Below are 18,087 nucleotides of genomic sequence, written 5' to 3'. Positions count from 1 at the left end.
AGTGCTGCGTGGGGCCCTTCTGCTTGTGTGGGCTCGACGCGTTGGCCCGGTCACTTGCCAGCTGGCTTGTGGCCCCTGTGCCGACGAAACTTGAAATACAACTCGCTTTTCTGGTTGCTCCAGATCTGCACCAGCTCCTGTGAAAAGGAGCCCCCACTCTGACCCTCCTGGTTCGAGTGATAAGCAATCTCCCGGTTCCGCGTGGATTGCTTTTGCCAAGTGCTGTTTGCTGCAATCTTGAAGCCGACGGTGCTGACGGCGAGAGCCTACGTGGGACAGATCGTGACCTGCTCCTGGACGTCGCAGATGCCCCAGAGCCCACGTGACAGCGGAGAGAAGCCTATCGACAACCGCCTGATTGCGCCCGACATTGCCTGGTTCCGTCCTGGTTCCACCCTGGTCACTGCTGAGTGACCCAGACTCTGTCCCCTCTGCTTTCAGGTACTTTTCTACTTCGATCCACCCTTGGATCGCACCGGACACTTCTGCTTCACAGCGCCTGCAGCTGCAACAGCTTCAAGCACCAAGAACCTGCGTGACAGAACCCGACGCCACTTCGACCCTGTGCACCCACGGCCTGTGGGTGAGGTAACATTGCAACGCCGGTGTTCCCACACTGGTACACACCTCTAGGGTCTGTGTCTAAAGTTTTGTGTTCCTAGGTTCAGCGGAAGTATCTTTTAATTCACTTTAACTAACTTTTACGCACCATTGACAGTGCATTGGTGCGCGCCGCACTTTCCGTGCTGCACCCGTCTCCTGTGGGCTACTCCCGACTTCATCTTTGCTAGTCCTGACTGCTCCCAGCGAATCTCTAGGCCCTAGGCCTAACCATTGTTCGATAAGTGTTACTTATACCATTTTTTTAGTATATGGTCTGAGTGGCCACCCGCCCTCATCCATAATTGTGCAACTTCATATGTTTTACTGTGCTTTTGATTTAACGCTTGTGCCCCTTTCCTCATAAAGAGTACTGGGGAGTAATTTAGAAATAAATACATATATTTTTATAATATATACTTGTGTGGTGTCCTTTCATTTGATTACAGGATTGTATGTGGTAAAACAGCTCGCTTAACACGACCTCTTAAGTTAAGCCTTTAAGGCTGCTTAGTCCATGCTACCACTAGGATAGCTTGTCTAACAAGGTTGACTTACAACCAGACATCTTTGGGGTTTGTTTGGACTGATACCCAGTGGTTCCAGAATTGGAAACACTACATATCAGGCCAACTTCTCACACTCGCCATTGGAAGAGAGATTTGGCAATCATTCTGGGAGCAGATTCGTGGGCGTTTCTGTGTTTTTTAAGCCCCGCCCCCTTTGTTTCGTCATTCAGAAGTGGGCCATTGTGGGTGTTTCCTTTTTTTATTTTATTTTTTTTCCAGGGCTGTTTTTTCGTCAGTCTGTGCCAGCTCCGCCGCTCGCACGCAGCCTCCTTCCTGTGCTCCCACGGGTGCTTCTTATTACTCCAAAATGTTGTAATTTCTGATATTGATCCGTTTCCATGCACTTTATTTGCTCGGTTTTACTCGTGAGAAAATATCATACATTTTGGTCCTTGAATGTCACTCATCATAAGTAGACTGCAAGCATGGAAATGTCACACGTAAACAATCTGAAAACTTGGCAACTAAGCAAAATAGACTAAAACGATGTTTCTTAATGTGTGGGTTGAGGGACTTGGTTGTAATGTACTTATCATACGTGAAATAGTCACTCGTAACAAATAGTCCACTGTAATGAGAATTATTTTTGGGCCGATAACAATGACGTAGAACCAGGCAAATAAAAGTGTTATTCGAGTTTAAACTTGAGAGTAAGTCTGTGAGGTCAGCGCAGTATTTAAACGCATACTGCGATAAATTGGACCACTAGAACCGTTCGAAGATGGCGCTCGCTGCTCTGCTTCTCTACGAATGCAGGTAAAAGGACCCATTTCAAGAGGGACGTTTCTCAGACAAACGGACGCAAATCCCTGCTCAGGCATCGGCCCGCCCCCTTAAGCTAGTAGATCTGCTGATTGGTATATGGCCGGCTTTCCTGATGCATGGCTATCTATTATTCGTCACAATTCTTGGAGTTTAACGTGACGTTTCTTCCAATTGGTGGAATCAGCTTGTGAAACGGACGGTTTCGGTTGGCGGAGCCGCGCCCGAGTCGACTACAGCTAGTATCTGCTGCAGGGAAGCGTTTGTGGCAAATTGCCCGCCGTGGCGGCACAGAAACCGGAAGTTAGCAGGTCAAGACCGGAAGTATGGTTAACGATGGGCACCTGCGGTGCTAAAAGGGGCCGGTGAGGACGTAAAAAAGTTGGATAGGGGACCTTTTATGGTGCAAGTGCCTTTAGAGAATGATCTCTCAGCAGTTCGTACACGAGTCAGTCAGCGCAGGACGAGAATATCGGGTCCCTTTATGGAAAAGGGAATAAGCTACCTTCCAAAGCGATAGGGAGGGGTGGTTAACGGAGGCCCCAGAAAGAGTTCACACGCGCTGATCGCAGTATGGGGCGTAGGTTGTAGCCAAATTGAGTAACTCTTGCACCTAAGGGGCGGGCGAGCGGTTAATACGGGCGCGTACTGAAGAGACTCGAGCATATCTGGCAAGTAGACCCATGTCCTGTCTGACACGTTTCACAGTATTGGCTTTTTGCTCCTCTGCATACTGGCACACCAGACAGTGGTTTATAGTGCTACGAGTGAGTCCCAGAAAAAACATAATGTGGGATACGAACAGAGCTGCAAAATTCTCTAGGTTCATGCATGGGTTGCCTTCATTACACGAACTTTAACACTTTTATAACATTGCATGTTTAAAGCATGCCTTACGTGTAATCCGGAGTACGATAATATGTATGTCAAGTGCATGTCCCACTACACTGTCACACACATGGCTACTACGCCTTTTATATAATGCTGCAACATTATTCCCATATTTAAATTTCATTATTTGTGTATAATACCTTTAGTCACGTTTCTAAAAACACACACTAAGAGTGGTTACTACACACAAACTCGCACACAAATATAGGCAGCTGTGGGTTACTCTAGGTATAACATGCAGCATGTCTTTACAAAAGTATCTGTTTGCGATATTTCATGAAAGTGCACATTATATATCTGATATATGTATGTGATATCAAGTTACTACCTGCACAAACTCCTAAAGCTATATAAAATATAAAAAATATTGCAAGTACGAGTAAGCACATGAACACGTGCATGTTTCGAATGCATGTGTGTTGAGAGGTGGCGGTAGTAGGATAGATAGTGTGTCTGTGGCTGTGTGTGTATGTGGCTCTGTGTGTGGCTCTGTAGGTATTTATGTGTGTGGGACTCTGTGTGGGTTTGTGTGTTTGTGTGTGGCATTTGCGAGAGATTAAGCTATTGGCATTGTAAATGACAATGGCATTTATGTATCTGTTTTCAAAACCAACACATAAATAAAAATGTTGTCATTTACAATGCCAATAGCTCTAACTTTTTCAAAGGCGAGACCGTTGCATTGTAAATGCTTGTCTTCCTTTGCTCTGCGCACAAGCAGATATTGATAGAACTACAATACTTGGGTGCAGGTGGGTTAAGCTGAGGACCATGAAGCATTTGAGGGTATTGAGAAGGGTGAAAACGGCCCCAGTGTAGAGAGAGAGAAATTCTTTATTGTGTAGTTAATTAAAACCATTACAATATTCCAAAGCATAAAATAGATCACCTTCACGTGCTATTATAAATATATATAAACGATTAATACCACATTTAAAATTTGATTTCAGGATGAAAACGGTCCCAGTGGATTATACTAAAACACGCTGGATGAATAGCACGGGGAATAGACAATTTCTAATCTAGAGACCACATTCTTGATGAATAAAGAAAGGCAGTAATAATTAGGCCTGGGCAGAGCTTGTGGAGTTTCACTCTTCAGAATTCTGTGGAGTTACAGAAAACCTCTGTGAGATTCCGCAGCGTTTCTCAAGAGGGCTGAGTATTTATTTGTATCACTTTGATAGGTCTGTCGATGAGGAGGCGGAGGGAACATTTTTAGGATGCTTGTTTTGACACTTTATTTAATAGCAGTTTATTTTTCAAGGTGTTCTTATATTTTATGTCAGCTTCTTTTGATGAGTTGTGCAGATTTATCTGTGCTTTCAACATAATTTCGCGTGACCTAGTAATCACAAAAAGGTGAGCAGTGAATAGATATCCAAGCCTGTTACTGCCTGTCAAAAGGGAGATTAAGCCACCCATCTGTTTTCTCTTTGGGGCTACATACGTTTTTACCAGTTGCATGTATGTATTGCTGTTTATAGAACACTTCGTTATTACTTGTGAGGTCCAAAAAGCACATTAAAATCATGAATCGTACTGACCACACAACAGTGAGACTAGGAGTAAATCAATACCTGTTCCTTTTCACATTCGATGTGTAAGGACAGATCATGCCACTAGATGACGCTGTTCCATCATTAATACGGGCTGGTCATTGTGTATAATATAAATGCTAAGGATCGATGATGTTGATTATCTGGCAAACTGCTTTCACAATTAATTTGAATGGCACTGAACACAGCCAAGCACACTCCTGGCTTCTACATCGGGCAAACTTCCATTCAGCTGTGTCTGTCACGGCGGTCACAAAAAGAGCATGTATTCTTCTATCAGAAAGCTGTAACTTTACATAGTTCGATGCAACAACATCAGAAGCCACGAAAACCTGTCCGGTGGGGATTTAGTTGTAACCAAATGATAAAACTGTTGCACATCGTAAATGCCTATGTTGATGTCATTGATGCACAGATATATGCCCACCCTTATGACACCTCACATGCCCACTCTCATGGTGCCTCACATGCCCACTCTCATGGAGCCTCACATGCCCACTCTCATGGTGCCTTACACGCCCTCTCTCACGGTGCCTCACACGCCCACTCTCACGGTGCCTCACACGCCCACTCTCACGGTGCCTCACACGCCCACTCTCACGGTGCCTCACACGCCCACTCTCACGGTGCCTCAAACGCCCACTCTCACGGTGCCTCACGTGCACTCGCGGCGCCACGCATGCCCACCTCAGTGCCTCATATGCCCACCCTCCCGGCAGCCTTTGTTTCTGTCTCAGGAGTTCCTGCCTCTTGCTGCCTCCTATTCAATGCAGGACAGGTTATTATTGAACTATGTATGTGCCTCGCGCTGCCCCTTCTGTGAGCCTCAACCTCTCTGGTGTTCATTCTTTGATTAAAAAAAGCGCCTGTGCCTGTGTGTAGTTCGGTCTGAGCAAGCACTTTGAAGTTCATGGGGGGCTTACTGAGCCGAGGCTTTCCGACTTTGTGGCTGCTCAGGCGGCTGAAGACTCCACCTCGCTGTTAGTGCCAGGTTGACTCCTGCTGTTTCATCTTTGCCTTTTTCCACATCTTTCTGAACAGGCTGAGCCTCCTGGTGGTCTCTGTTAAGATGTGCAGGGCATCTTGTGCTCATCTTTGCCCGTCTATAGAGGAACTTTACTTCTCATGTAGAGAACACGCTCTTCTTTCAGCAGCGTTACCTATTACAGAGGCCTCACTGAGCATGTGGCTGAAGTATTAGGCGGTGAGCGGTGGTAAACTCCACCACGCGGCGTTTGCAGAGTTTTTGACAAACTGCGCTCCAAGTGGAGCACCGAGAGGCAGAACTCAACCCGCGGGGTGGAGTTTACAGCCCACACCTATTAATAATGATATAATTTCTTTTATTCTTCCTTGTTTCTCTGAGGTGCAGGAAGATTCTCAATTAGTTTAGTATAGCCATCATACCCAGCAGCAATGTCAATCAAAGTTTTTTTTTTTTTGTTTGTTTTTTTTTTTTTGTTTGTTTTTTTTTTTTAGGTCGGTCTCATGTCATGTACTGTAATTTCCTGTGATATCACAGTCTGATTTAATTCCTTATTTTCTGCCTTGTTTCTCTGAAGCACAGAAAGAGATCTCAATTTGTTTAACGTAGCTATTCTACCCGGTAGCAATGTCTATCAACGTCTTTTCTTGGGTTTTGATGTCTGTCTCATGTCATCACAGTCCGGTTAAATAATAATGTGATATCTTTTCCTGTGATCCCATAATTGTGCACATTAGCATGTTTGAAACCTGCAAAAAATGCCTTTATGCCCATACAATGTTGGAAAGTATGCTATCAGCTCAACTCTTGTGCTGACCTCTAATCAGAGGTAGCACTGCGTGTGCAGACATCTCTCTGTAATCTGTTTGACTTCATAGGATGGGCTTCATTAAGTGTATCAATGAAGTGGTCATGTCAGGGCTTTTACAGTGATCCCGGCTAAGCTGTGAATCTACTGCAGCCACCAGTGCATATAGCCAACCTCCACTGCAGAACGGCACTCTCTCTTCCATTAAATTACATGTCTTGGCCCGATTCTGCTTCAGCACGGGCCTGATTGGACTGAGCTGTGGAGTTTTTCCCTTCCCCAGAGCCACCAGCTGGACACTATCCGATATGGCTATTGAAGCCAGGAGCTACGAGAGCGTGTCAAATTGAGCTTACTTTTAAAGTGTTACTCTAGGATCAGGTAGGCCAAAAAGACAGGTCTTAAGAGTCTTCCTAAATAAAGGTTTTGAGTTGGCCTTTCGGAGGTGCTCCGGCATGGAGTTCCAGAGAGGCGGTTTTAAGAGCAAATTATTGACCGCCCAATCTTGCTTTTTTGAAGCAGGGGATGGCTAGGAGTCCGTGGTAATTCGACCTCAGACTCCTACTTTGATTATATTTGGGCAGTCTGAGCTTTAAGTATTTGGGGCCAATATCTCTGGTAGTCCTGTAGGCAAGGGTCAGAGCCTTAAACTCAATCCTCCTTTTAACAGGCAGCCAATGTAGGCTGCGCAAGTGTGGAGAGATGTGATGGCGGAGAAGCACATTTCTGATGAGCCAGGTGACTGCATTTTGAATGACCTTCAGCTTTCTGATGAGGTAGTCTAGGAGACCCAAGTATATACTGTTGGTATAATCTAGCTGTGAGGTGATCAGTGCGTGAACCACCGTTTTCCTACAGTCCATTGATAGTAGATAAAGGAATCTCCTCGGGGTTTTCAGCTTCCAGAAGCATGAGGACGAACCTTGGCATATCTGGGCTTTCCCTGAAAGGTTGGAGTCAAATTTAAAGCCTAGATTTCTGGCAGATGGTACTGGAAGAGGAGGAGGATTAAGTTCCGTTGGCCACCAGAGTTCGGCTTTTGATGGAGACGGCTGATTGAAATATAGAACTTCTGTTTTGTCCGTATTTAGTTTTAAACAGTTGTCAGTCATCCAGGATGAGATGTTAATCAGGCACTGTTTGTAGTTGGTTAAAGCTGAATCAGAGTGATCCCTAAAAGAGAACACCAACTGGGTGTCGTCAGTATACGAAACCACCTTGACACCCTATTGCTCGATGATTGAGTCAAGTGGGGCGAGAGAAACATTAAAAAGGGTGGGGCTGAGGGCCGAGGCCTGGGGGACTCCACAGACAAGCGGGCCAGCAGAAGAGACATGTAGGCGTAGAAAGATTTTCTGGAAGCGTCCCTCGAGAAAGGAGCAAAACCAAGTTAAGATGGTGCCCTTACACCCATCTGCTCAAGCCTCTCCAGGAGGATCAGGTGTGAGACGATGTCAAATGTTGCAGACAAGTCCAAAAGCACTAACATTGCGTGGTTACCATGAGCCAGGGTTTCACTTATCTATGCCTGCATCCCAACCCATTTTCCTCAAACACTTCAAACCATCCAAAATGCTGCCGACAGACTCGTCCTCAACCTTCTGTGCAGAACCCACACCACTCCTCAGAGGGCTGCACTAGCTCCCCATCCAGAAGCGCTGCCAGATCAAACTTCTCACTCACGATCAAGTCACTACTTAACAGAGGACCTGCATACCTCAGTTACCGGCTTCACTTCCACCAACCCACCAGACAACTTCGCTCACTCTCACCCGCACACAGACCTCTTTCACAGAGGCAGAATGAGAGTACGCTTATTCTCGTACCTAGCTGCCAAATCCTAGAATGACCCCTCCCCCCAAAAAATCAGGGCCTCCTCTTCACTTCTTGAATTCCGCAAGAATCTGAAGACCTGGCTATTTAATTAGTCTGCTTGCTGGGCCATCGAGACTCCCTGTTCTCAGGCCCAGCATTATTACATGCTTACACTCACCTCCACAGTGCCTGGATTACCCTCATGGGTGACCAGCTGCTCTCTACAATGGCAGAGTCCAGTTCAGAGTAATCTGACACTTCTCTGCTGCTTCTTCTCAAATGTGTAATGATATCCTGATGATTTTAATTTGATAATCTTAATAATAATGAATAATTACCTTGTGCTTTTTCTGTTCTTGCATTTCCACCAATTCATTCTGTCCTCTGTATGTTTCCAACTCAATTGCTTTCCACTGGTTATGGGAGTACTTTAAACCTTTTTTGCTGCATATAAGGGGGAAGCGGACCGTCACCATGTTTTATTTACACCACTCTCATGCCTATAAATGAAATGTGCGTTGTACGAATGGATAAATAAAAAACCTAATCAAGCCCTACTGTAGGAGATTGTTTTATAGAGACTAGCTCTCCATTCCTGCAGCTCCATCCCCTCCTCCTCTCCTAGGCTGGTGCCCCTTTGTCCACTTAATCTCTCGCACGTCTCATGCCGTCCCAAACTCATTCATTAGGGTGCATCTCACTTGCAACATTGACTCTCTATTCCTGAATACAGAGAATGACAGACCCTTCTTGTAAGCTTGCTGGCAGCAGTGAAGGCGAAACAGGGATGCATACTGCAAGGGAACTACCAGTGATTAGCTGCGCCAACAAAAGTAGGGCGTGACGGCAGTATGAGGAGGCAAATACACAGGCCACAGGGAGTGTAGTTGCCCCCATCAAGATGGGTCATACAAGGAGAGAACCACAGTCCTCTAAGCCAGTAACGAGGATCAGGAAACTAGTCACCCAGCCATATTAGCTGATCTCAACTCTTCATGACCAGTTCTTAGAATCGCCCCTGTAAAATATTGAATTTAGAGATTATTATTCCATGATTGTGATCATGATTTAAAAAAAGTAAAATCACCCTAAAATGTTCAATGGGGAAATTTCTCTGCAATTTCATCTTTATCATGATGTGAGAATGTTGTAGACAGAAGCATTCGAATTTGCAGACTTTTGTCCTCTCATGGGGCACCTCTTTAGCGGTTTGTTTGGTGGTTGTTGGTTGTAGTGTGCTAGCGCCGGGCCGCCTCTTCACTGAGGCAGCTGTGTGCTATAGAAAAAGAACTAACATAACATAGTGTGCCTCATGTTTGCTCTTGTCTGCATTGTTGTGACCTCTACACAACCATTCAAAATGCTTACGAAGGTCGCCGGTAGCCGATGATTATGTGTTTCTCTTCCATAGGTGTATTGAGTCTATATGCAATGGGCCTACTGCTGTCTGCCTGGCTATGGCCTTTGGTGAGGGGGCCTTCTGGAGAGACGGAAAAGACAGCACCTCCTGATAACCGTGCCCATCTGTAAGTGAGGGTGACTACAGCTTCTACAGGGGAGAGGGGTAGGAGTGGGTATGCTCATACCATTGATGAAATACTATGTTCCTGTATTAAAAGTGTTTCTTAATAGCATTGTAGTGCTTTCTTGATGGTGATGTAACACAAATCCTTTCTATATTGTGTTCCAAGATCCTTTGGGAATAGGAATAGGGGTTCCTATGTGTCAGAAAACCAAAATATTTGTGATTATTATAAGGATTAAAAACTCATTCACATGCTTAAGGGCAAAAGAGCTGAAAGTGTGTTTATAGGGAGGCAGGCTGGGCATTGTCTGGCCTAGCCCCAATAAGTTTAAGAAGTATCTTAGTAAATGTTGGTGAGATGGTGGTAGGAGGGTGGCTTACTTTTAGATGGCTGTGTCGCCAGTGCAGTTCACAGTGGTAGGACACAGAAGATGGATTCAGATCTCAATGGGAAATAGAGTAATCTAAGATCGGACATTGATATTAGGGCACCAGAAATACACCACAATGCCCAATCAGGAACAGGCTTGGTTATGGTTGTTGGGTAAGCGATGATACATTGTGTTGATTTGGGTGAAATCAAAAATTGGAAGAATGGAAGCCCCCACATGTAAGTACTGCTGAATTACCAACACAAAGTTTCTCAGTGTTTTTGCTTAATTTTGATTTCCAAATGGTATTTGGCACTTGTATGCTCCATGAAGAATTAGAGGACTTGGAAATCCTCCCAAATAGCATTTTTGGCGGACATATGCTATTGTGTAAAGAGGGGTGTGGAAATACTTGATGGTAGGACATTTGCTGTGGGCTGCAGATTTTAGTTTTTAACGGTTTGTAAATATGAGGAATACTTCTTTAAATAATGCTTGAAATTTGTGGGGTATTATGGGTAAGGAAGTCTAGTGTGGCAGCCCGAATTTTCAACTCGCGACATTCTCTGGGTACTCTAGTTTTCTAAAAACATATTTGGTTGCTTCATGCCTGGTGACACAAGAACCCATCAAACTAAGCCCATTTCTCGGAAGACTGACTTCTTCAAGACAGTTGACATATCTTTTTCGCTGCCATGTGGGCTCTCCCTCCACACATGTGGGGTCTGTTTTTATCAGGCACTTGGGAATTCAGGCTGATCGGACAATTGCTCTTTGCAGGAAATGTGCCAGTTTTTGCAAATTCAAAATGTGTAAATGGTTATTTAGATGTGTAAGAGTATGAAGAGCTGTTGGGAAGACGAGGATCCTTTTTTAAAACTCATTTCTGACCGTTGGAAAAGAGAACTCCCTAATCTTTTAATGAGGGCTTTAGTCCCAGGAAAATGTAGTTGAGGCAGTCTTCTCTCTCTAATAGTCCTCCATGGCTCTGGTGCCAACACTAGTTTGTTAGTATGGCTCTGTTGCACCAACCCACCCTTCGCACGTACATGTGGCACACCATTCCCCGAGAGACGAGTTAGATCAAGGGGTGATACAGGGGAGGACAAAATCTGTTGGTGGATGCGGGGAGTCATGATGACTGTCTGCTAGGGAGTAGGCATATCTTTGGGGATCATTGCCCCGCCCATACCTGGTGCATGACTCCTTTTGGCACATGCACCGTTGAAAGGGTAGCCCTGCCCTCCCTTCCAGCAGTGCCTTTCCTTTTATTCTGTGTGTCTCGGGTGCAGAAATCGGAGCCCTTTTGTTAGATGCTGCTTAGCGTCAAAAAATACTTTGAGCCAAGAGGAGGTAAACCACTATCTGTCACTGTGTCCTACAAGTGGGGTCTTCGGCTGTTGGTGATTAGGTCCTGGGTGGAGTTAGGCTGTATGAAGTTAGGGTGGGGGAATCACTCCATTTAAAAAGAGACTGCAGCCCTCCCATGACATCCAAAAAGAAATATCCTTGATATGAAGGCAGAAATGTTAGTCATTAATTTCTAAAATGTTCCTGCACAGAGATGGTCATCCTTCTTCCTGGATCACCGCGCAGGAATCTTTCAAGAATGAGAGTTTGGCAATGTTGTGCCTTAGCGACTCACTGCTCCTCTCCTGGCATGCTCCATGCCTGTTTTTCAGCGTTGTGCCCATCCCCACACATTGCACTAAACACTTAGAGTTCTCAGCAGAGGCCAGTGACTTGTTGCTGAATGGGGTGGAGGAAGGGACTGCGAAACCTGTGGTGTGAACGTTAGGATGTCTCAATATTACGATCTCAATGCTGAGGCTCGCTCTCAACAACCATAGGAGTAAAGAAGCTAGCATAAGTGTGCAGAGTGGGTTGTTGAAATGCATATTCTGTCGGCCAGCGGTGTAAGCTCCGCAGGGCTGAAGCTCAGGTTGAGGTTTACCCTGATAACAGGTCATTACATTGGTGAAATGTAGGGAGGTCCTGAAAATCTAACTCATGTTTTCATTTGTTTGCTTTTAGAGTGCACTGGATCATTCTGCTGGTGGAGTCCATTGTGCTTGGTTTATTTGCGTTTTTTGTTACTTTTGATCAGGTTGGTATAAGTCGGTGCCTTGTATACTTTATTCTGATCAGTCTTGTTTGAAGGCATGTAAGACTTCTAACGGAACAAATGCATCAAACAAAAACACTGTTTTTCATTATTGGGTGCTAAGATCCTCTACACTCTTGGGCCACAATGCTACTGCAGCAGCTGCATTAATGATAGCATTGGCCCTGCATGGGGACCATCTCCTCTTCTGTGTTTTTTTCCCCCTTCCACGCAATGCCAGGCCATCACTTCAATCATGAAACATGTACCTTTCTGAGTGTGTGTGTGGATCTGTGTGTGTGGCGCTCTGTGTGTCTGTGTGTGTGTGTGTGTGTGGCGCTGTGTGTGTGGCGCTCTGTGTGTGTGTGGCGCTCTGTGTGTGTGTGGCGCTCTGTGTGTGTGTGGCGCTCTGTGTGTGTGTGGCGCTCTGTGTGTGTGTGGCGCTCTGTGTGTGTGTGGATCTGTGTGTGTGTGTGGATCTGTGTGTGTGTGTGGATCTGTGTGTGTGTGTGGTGCTCTGTGTGTGTGGCGCTCTGTGTGTGTGTGTGTGTGTGTGGCGCTGTGTGTGTGTGTGTGGCGCTCTGTGTGTGTGTGTGTGTGGCGCTCTGTGTGTGTGGCTGTAGCGCTGTGTGTGTGTGTGGCGCTCTGTGTGTGTGTGTGTGGCGCTGTGTGTGTGTGTGTGTGGCGCCGTGTGTGTGTGTGTGTGTGTGGCGCCGTGTGTGTGTGGCGCTGTGTGTGTGTGTGGCGCTCTGTGTGTGTGTGGCGCTCTGTGTGTGTGTGGCGCTCTGTGTGTGTGTGTGGCGCTCTGTGTGTGTGTGGCGCTCTGTGTGTGTGTGGCGCTCTGTGTGTGTGTGTGGCGCTCTGTGTGTGTGTGGATCTGTGTGTGTGTGTGGATCTGTGTGTGTGTGTGTGTGGCGCTGTGTGTGTGTGTGTGTGGCGCTGTGTGTGTGTGGCGCTGTGTGTGTGTGTGGCGCTGTGTGTGTGTGTGGCACTGTGTGTGTGTGGCGCTCTGTGTGTGTGTGTGGCGCTCTGTGTGTGTGGCGCTGTGTGTGTGTGTGGTGCTGTGTGTGTGTGTGTGTGTGTGGCGCTGTGTGTGTGTGTGGCGCTGTGTGTGTGTGGCGCTGTGTGTGTGTGTGTGTGGCACTGTGTGTGTGTGGCGCTCTGTGTGTGTGTGTGTGTGGCGCTCTGCGTGTGGCTGTGGCGCTCTGTGTGTGTGGCTGTGTGTGGTGCTGTGTGTGTGTGTGGTGCTGTGTGTGTGTGTGGTGCTGTGTGTATGTGTGGCGCTGTGTGTGTGGCACTGTGTGTGTGTGTGTGTGTGTGTGTGTGTGTGTGTGTGGCACTGTGTGTGTGTGTGTGGCACTGTGTGTGTGTGTGTGGCACTGTGTGTGTGTGTGTGTGGCGCTCTGTGTGTGTGTGGCGCTCTGTGTGTGTGTGGCGCTCTGTGTGTGTGTGTGGATCTGTGTGTGTGTGTGGATCTGTGTGTGTGTGTGTGGTGCTCTGTGTGTGTGTGTGTGGCGCTCTGTGTGTGTGTGGCGCTCTGTGTGTGTGTGGCGCTCTGTGTGTGTGTGTGGCGCTCTGTGTGTGTGTGGCGCTCTGTGTGTGTGTGGATCTGTGTGTGTGTGTGGATCTGTGTGTGTGTGTGGATCTGTGTGTGTGTGTGGTGCTCTGTGTGTGTGTGTGTGGTGCTCTGTGTGTGTGTGTGTGGCGCTCTGTGTGTGTGTGTGTGTGGCGCTCTGTGTGTGTGTGTGGCGCTCTGTGTGTGTGTGTGTGGCGCTCTGTGTGTGTGTGTGGCGCTCTGTGTGTGTGTGTGTGTGGCGCTCTGTGTGTGTGTGGCGCTCTGTGTGTGTGTGGATCTGTGTGTGTGTGTGGATCTGTGTGTGTGTGTGGATCTGTGTGTGTGTGTGTGGTGCTCTGTGTGTGTGTGTGTGGTGCTCTGTGTGTGTGTGTGTGGCGCTCTGTGTGTGTGTGTGTGTGGCGCTCTGTGTGTGTGGCGCTGTGTGTGTGTGTGTGGCTCTGTGTGTGTGTGGCGCTCTGTGTGTGTGTGTGGCGCTCTGTGTGTGTGTGTGGCGCTCTGTGTGTGTGTGTGTGTGTGTGTGGCGCTCTGTGTGTGTGTGTGTGTGGCGCTCTGTGTGTGTGTGGATCTGTGTGTGTGTGTGACGCTCTGTGTGTGGCGCTGTGTGTGTGTGTGTGTGTGTGTGTGGTGCTCTGTGTGTGTGTGTGGCGCTGTGTGTGTTTGTGTGTGTGGCTGTAGCGCTGTGTGTGTGTGTGTGGCGCTGTGTGTGTGTGGCGTGTGTGGCACTGTGTGTGTGTGTGTGGCGCTGTGTGTGTGGTGCTCTGTGTGTGTGTGGTGCTGTGTGTGTGTGTGGTGTGCTCTGTGTGTGGTGTGCTCTGTGTGTGTGTGTGTGGTGCTCTGTGTGTGTGTGTGTGTGGTGCTCTGTGTGTGTGTGGTGCTCTGTGTGTGTGTGTGGTGCTCTGTGTGTGTGTGTGGCGCTCTGTGTGTGTGTGGATCTGTGTGTGTGTGTGGTGCTCTGTGTGTGTGTGTGTGGTGCTCTGTGTGTGTGTGTGTGGCACTCTGTGTGTGTGTGTGTGTGTGTGTGGCGCTCTGTGTGTGTGTGTGTGTGTGTGGCGCTCTGTGTGTGTGGCACTGTGTGTGTGTGTGGCACTGTGTGTGTGTGTGGCACTGTGTGTGTGTGTGGCACTGTGTGTGTGTGTGGCACTGTGTGTGTGTGGCACTGTGTGTGTGTGTGTGTGGCACTGTGTGTGTGTGTGACGCTCTGTGTGTGTGTGTGACGCTCTGTGTGTGTGTGTGTGACACTCTGTGTGTGGCACTGTGTGTGGCACTGTGTGTGTGTGTGGCACTGTGTGTGTGTGTGTGGCACTGTGTGTGTGTGGCACTGTGTGTGTGTGTGGTGCGCTGTGTGTGTGTGTGGTGCGCTGTGTGTGTGTGTGGTGCTCTGTGTGTGTGGTGCTCTGTGTGTGTGGTGCTCTGTGTGTGTGTGGCGCTGTGTGTGTGGTGCTCTGTGTGTGTGGCGCTGTGTGTGTGTGGCGCTGTGTGTGTGTGGCGCTGTGTGTGTGTGGCGCTGTGTGTGTGGCGCTGTGTGTGTGTGGTGCTCTGTGTGTGTGTGGTGCTCTGTGTGTGTGTGGCGCTCTGTGTGTGTGTGTGGCGCTCTGTGTGTGTGTGTGGCGCTCTGTGTGTGGCGCTGTGTGTGTGTGTGTGTGTGTGGTGCTCTGTGTGTGTGTGTGGCGCTGTGTGTGTTTGTGTGTGTGGCTGTAGCGCTGTGTGTGTGGCGCTGTGTGTGTGCGGCACCGTGTGTGTGTATGTGGCGCTGTGTGTGTGGCGTGCTCTGTGTGTGTGTGGTGCTCTGTGTGTGTGTGGCGCTCTGTGTGTGTGTGGCGCTCTGTCTGTGTGTGTGTGTGTGGCGCTCTGTGTGTGTGTGTGTGTGTGTGGCGCTCTGTGTGTGTGTGTGTGTGTGGCGCTCTGTGTGTGTGGCGCTCTGTGTGTGTGTGGCGCTCTGTGTGTGTGTGGCGCTCTGTGTGTGTGTGGCGCTCTGTGTGTGTGGCGCTCTGTGTGTGTGGCGCTCTGTGTGTGTTGCGCTCTGTGTGTGTTGCGCTCTGTGTGTGTTGCGCTCTGTGTGTGTGGCGCTCTGTGTGTGTGGCGCTGTGTGTGTGGCGCTGTGTGTGTGGCGCTGTGTGTGGGGCGCTGTGTGTGTGGCGTGCTCTGTGTGTGTGTGTGGTGCTCTGTGTGTGTGTGTGGTGCTCTGTGTGTGTGTGGTGCTCTGTGTGTGTGTGTGGCGCTCTGTGTGTGTGTGTGTGTGTGTGTGTGGTGCTCTGTGTGTGTGTGGTGCTCTGTGTGTGTGTGGTGCTCTGTGTGTGTGTGGCGCTCTGTGTGTGTGTGTGGCGCTCTGTGTGTGTGTGGCGCTCTGTGTGTGTGTGGTGCTCTGTGTGTGTGTGGTGCTCTGTGTGTGTGTGGCGCTCTGTGTGTGTCGCTCTATGTGTGTGTGTGTGTGTGGCGCTCTGTGTGTGTGTGGTGCTCTGTGTGTGTGTGGCGCTCTGTGTGTGTGTGTGGTGCTCTGTGTGTGTGTTGCGCTCTGTGTGTGTGGCGCTCTGTGTCTGTGGCGCTCTGTGTGTGTGTGTGGCGCTCTGTGTGTGTGTGGTGCTCTGTGTGTGTGTGGCGCTCTGTGTGTGTGTGTGGCGCTCTGTGTGTGTGTGTGTGGTGCTCTGTGTGTGTCGCTGTGTGTGTCGCTCTGTGTGGCGCTCTGTGTGTTTGGCGCTGTGTTTGTGTGTGGCGCTGTGTGTGTGTGGTGCTGTGTGTGTGTGGCTCTGTGTGTGTGTGTGGCGCTCTGTGTGTTTGGCGCTCTGTGTGTGTCGCTGTGTTTGTGTGTGTCGCTGTGTGTGTGTGTGGCGCTCTGTGTGTGTGTGTGGCGCTCTGTGTGTGTGTGTGGCGCTCTGTGTGTGTGTGTGGCGCTCTGTGTGTGTGTGGCGCTCTGTGTGTGTGTGGCGCTCTGTGTGTGTGTGGCGCTCTGTGTGTGTCGCTCTGTGTGTGTGTGGTGCTCTGTGTGTGTGTGGCGCTCTGTGTGTGTCGCTCTGTGTGTGTCGCTCTGTGTGTGTGTGTGTGTGTGTGTGGTGCTCTGTGTGTGCGTGGTGCTCTGTGTGTGTGTGTCGCTCTGTGTGTGTGTGTCGCTGTGTGTGTGTGTGGCGCTCTGTGTGTGTGTGTGGCGCTCTGTGTGTGTGTGTGTGGCGCTCTGTGTGTGTGTGGCGCTCTGTGTGTGTGTGGCGCTCTGTGTGTGTGTGGCGCTCTGTGTGTGTCGCTCTGTGTGTGTGTGGTGCTCTGTGTGTGTGTGGCGCTCTGTGTGTGTCGCTCTGTGTGTGTCGCTCTGTGTGTGTGTGTGTGTGTGTGGTGCTCTGTGTGTGCGTGGTGCTCTGTGTGTGTGTGGCGCTCTGTGTGTGTGGCGCTCTTTGTGTGTGGCGCTCTTTGTGTGTGGCGCTCTGTGTGTTTGGCGCTCTGTGTGTGTCGCTGTGTTTGTGTGTGGCGCTGTGTGTGTGTGGTGCTGTGTGTGTGTGGTGCTGTGTGTGTGTGGTGCTGTGTGTGTGTGGCGCTCTGTGTGTGTGTGGTGCTCTGTGTGTGTGTGTGTGGTGCTCTGTGTGTGTGTGTGTGTGTGGTGCTGTGTGTGTGTGTGTGTGGTGCTCTGTGTGTGTGTGTGTGTGTGTGGTGCTCTGTGTGTGTGTGGTGCTCTGTGTGTGTGTGGTGCTCTGTGTGTGTGTGGCGCTCTGTGTGTCTGTGGCGCTCTGTGTGTGTGTGGTGCTCTGTGTGTGTGTGGCGCTCTGTGTGTGTCGCGCTCTGTGTGTGTGTGGTGCTCTGTGTGTGTGTGGCGCTCTGTGTGTGTGGCGCTCTGTGTGTGTGTGTGTGGCGCTCTGTGTGTGTGTGTGTGGCGCTCTGTGTGTGTGGCGCTGTGTGTGTGGCGCTGTGTGTGTGGCGCTGTGTGTGTGGCGCTGTGTGTGTGTGGCGCTGTGTGTGTGTGGCGCTGTGTGTGTGTGGCGCTGTGTGTGTGTGGCGCTGTGTGTGTGTGGCGCTGTGTGTGTGTGGCGCTGTGTGTGTGTGGCGCTGTGTGTGTGTGGCGCTGTGTGTGTGTGGCGCTGTGTGTGTGTGGCGCTGTGTGTGTGTGGCGCTGTGTGTGTGTGTGTGGCGCTGTGTGTGTGTGTGTGTGTGTGGCGCTGTGTGTGTGTGTGGCGCTGTGTGTGTGTGTGTGTGGCGCTGTGTGTGTGTGTGTGGCGCTGTGTGTGTGTGTGGCGCTGTGTGTGTGTGTGGCGCTCTGTGTGTGTGTGTGTGGCGCTCTGTGTGTGTGTGTGTGGCGCTCTGTGTGTGTGTGTGTGGCGCTCTGTGTGTGTGTGTGTGGCGCTCTGTGTGTGTGTGTGTGTGTGGCGCTCTGTGTGTGTGTGTGTGGCGCTCTGTGTGTGTGTGTGTGTGGCGCTCTGTGTGTGTGTGTGTGTGGCGCTCTGTGTGTGTGTGTGTGTGGTGCTCTGTGTGTGTGTGTGTGTGGCGCTCTGTGTGTGTGTGTGTGTGTGGCGCTCTGTGTGTGTGTGTGTGGCGCTCTGTGTGT

The 18,087-nt window shown here is 49.3% G+C and overlaps 1 protein-coding gene across 1 annotated transcript in view; it reads left to right on the top strand.

Annotated features, from left to right (window-relative positions):
* The window catches only part of LOC147677776 (palmitoyltransferase ZDHHC21-like), an 85,864-nt gene that overhangs the window by 56,295 nt on the left and 11,482 nt on the right, over positions 1–18,087 (top strand). The window contains exons 6-7 of the mRNA XM_086945433.1: positions 9,401–9,515; positions 11,920–11,992. Of these exons, the coding sequence (XP_086801559.1) occupies positions 9,401–9,515; positions 11,920–11,992 (188 nt within the window). The remainder of the gene's footprint in view (positions 1–9,400; positions 9,516–11,919; positions 11,993–18,087) is intronic.

This window comes from Lissotriton vulgaris, chromosome 12, assembly GCF_964263255.1.
Source record: "Lissotriton vulgaris chromosome 12, aLisVul1.2, whole genome shotgun sequence".
Lineage (NCBI taxonomy): Eukaryota > Metazoa > Chordata > Amphibia > Caudata > Salamandridae > Lissotriton > Lissotriton vulgaris.
This window is presented reverse-complemented; position numbering and strand designations above follow the sequence as displayed.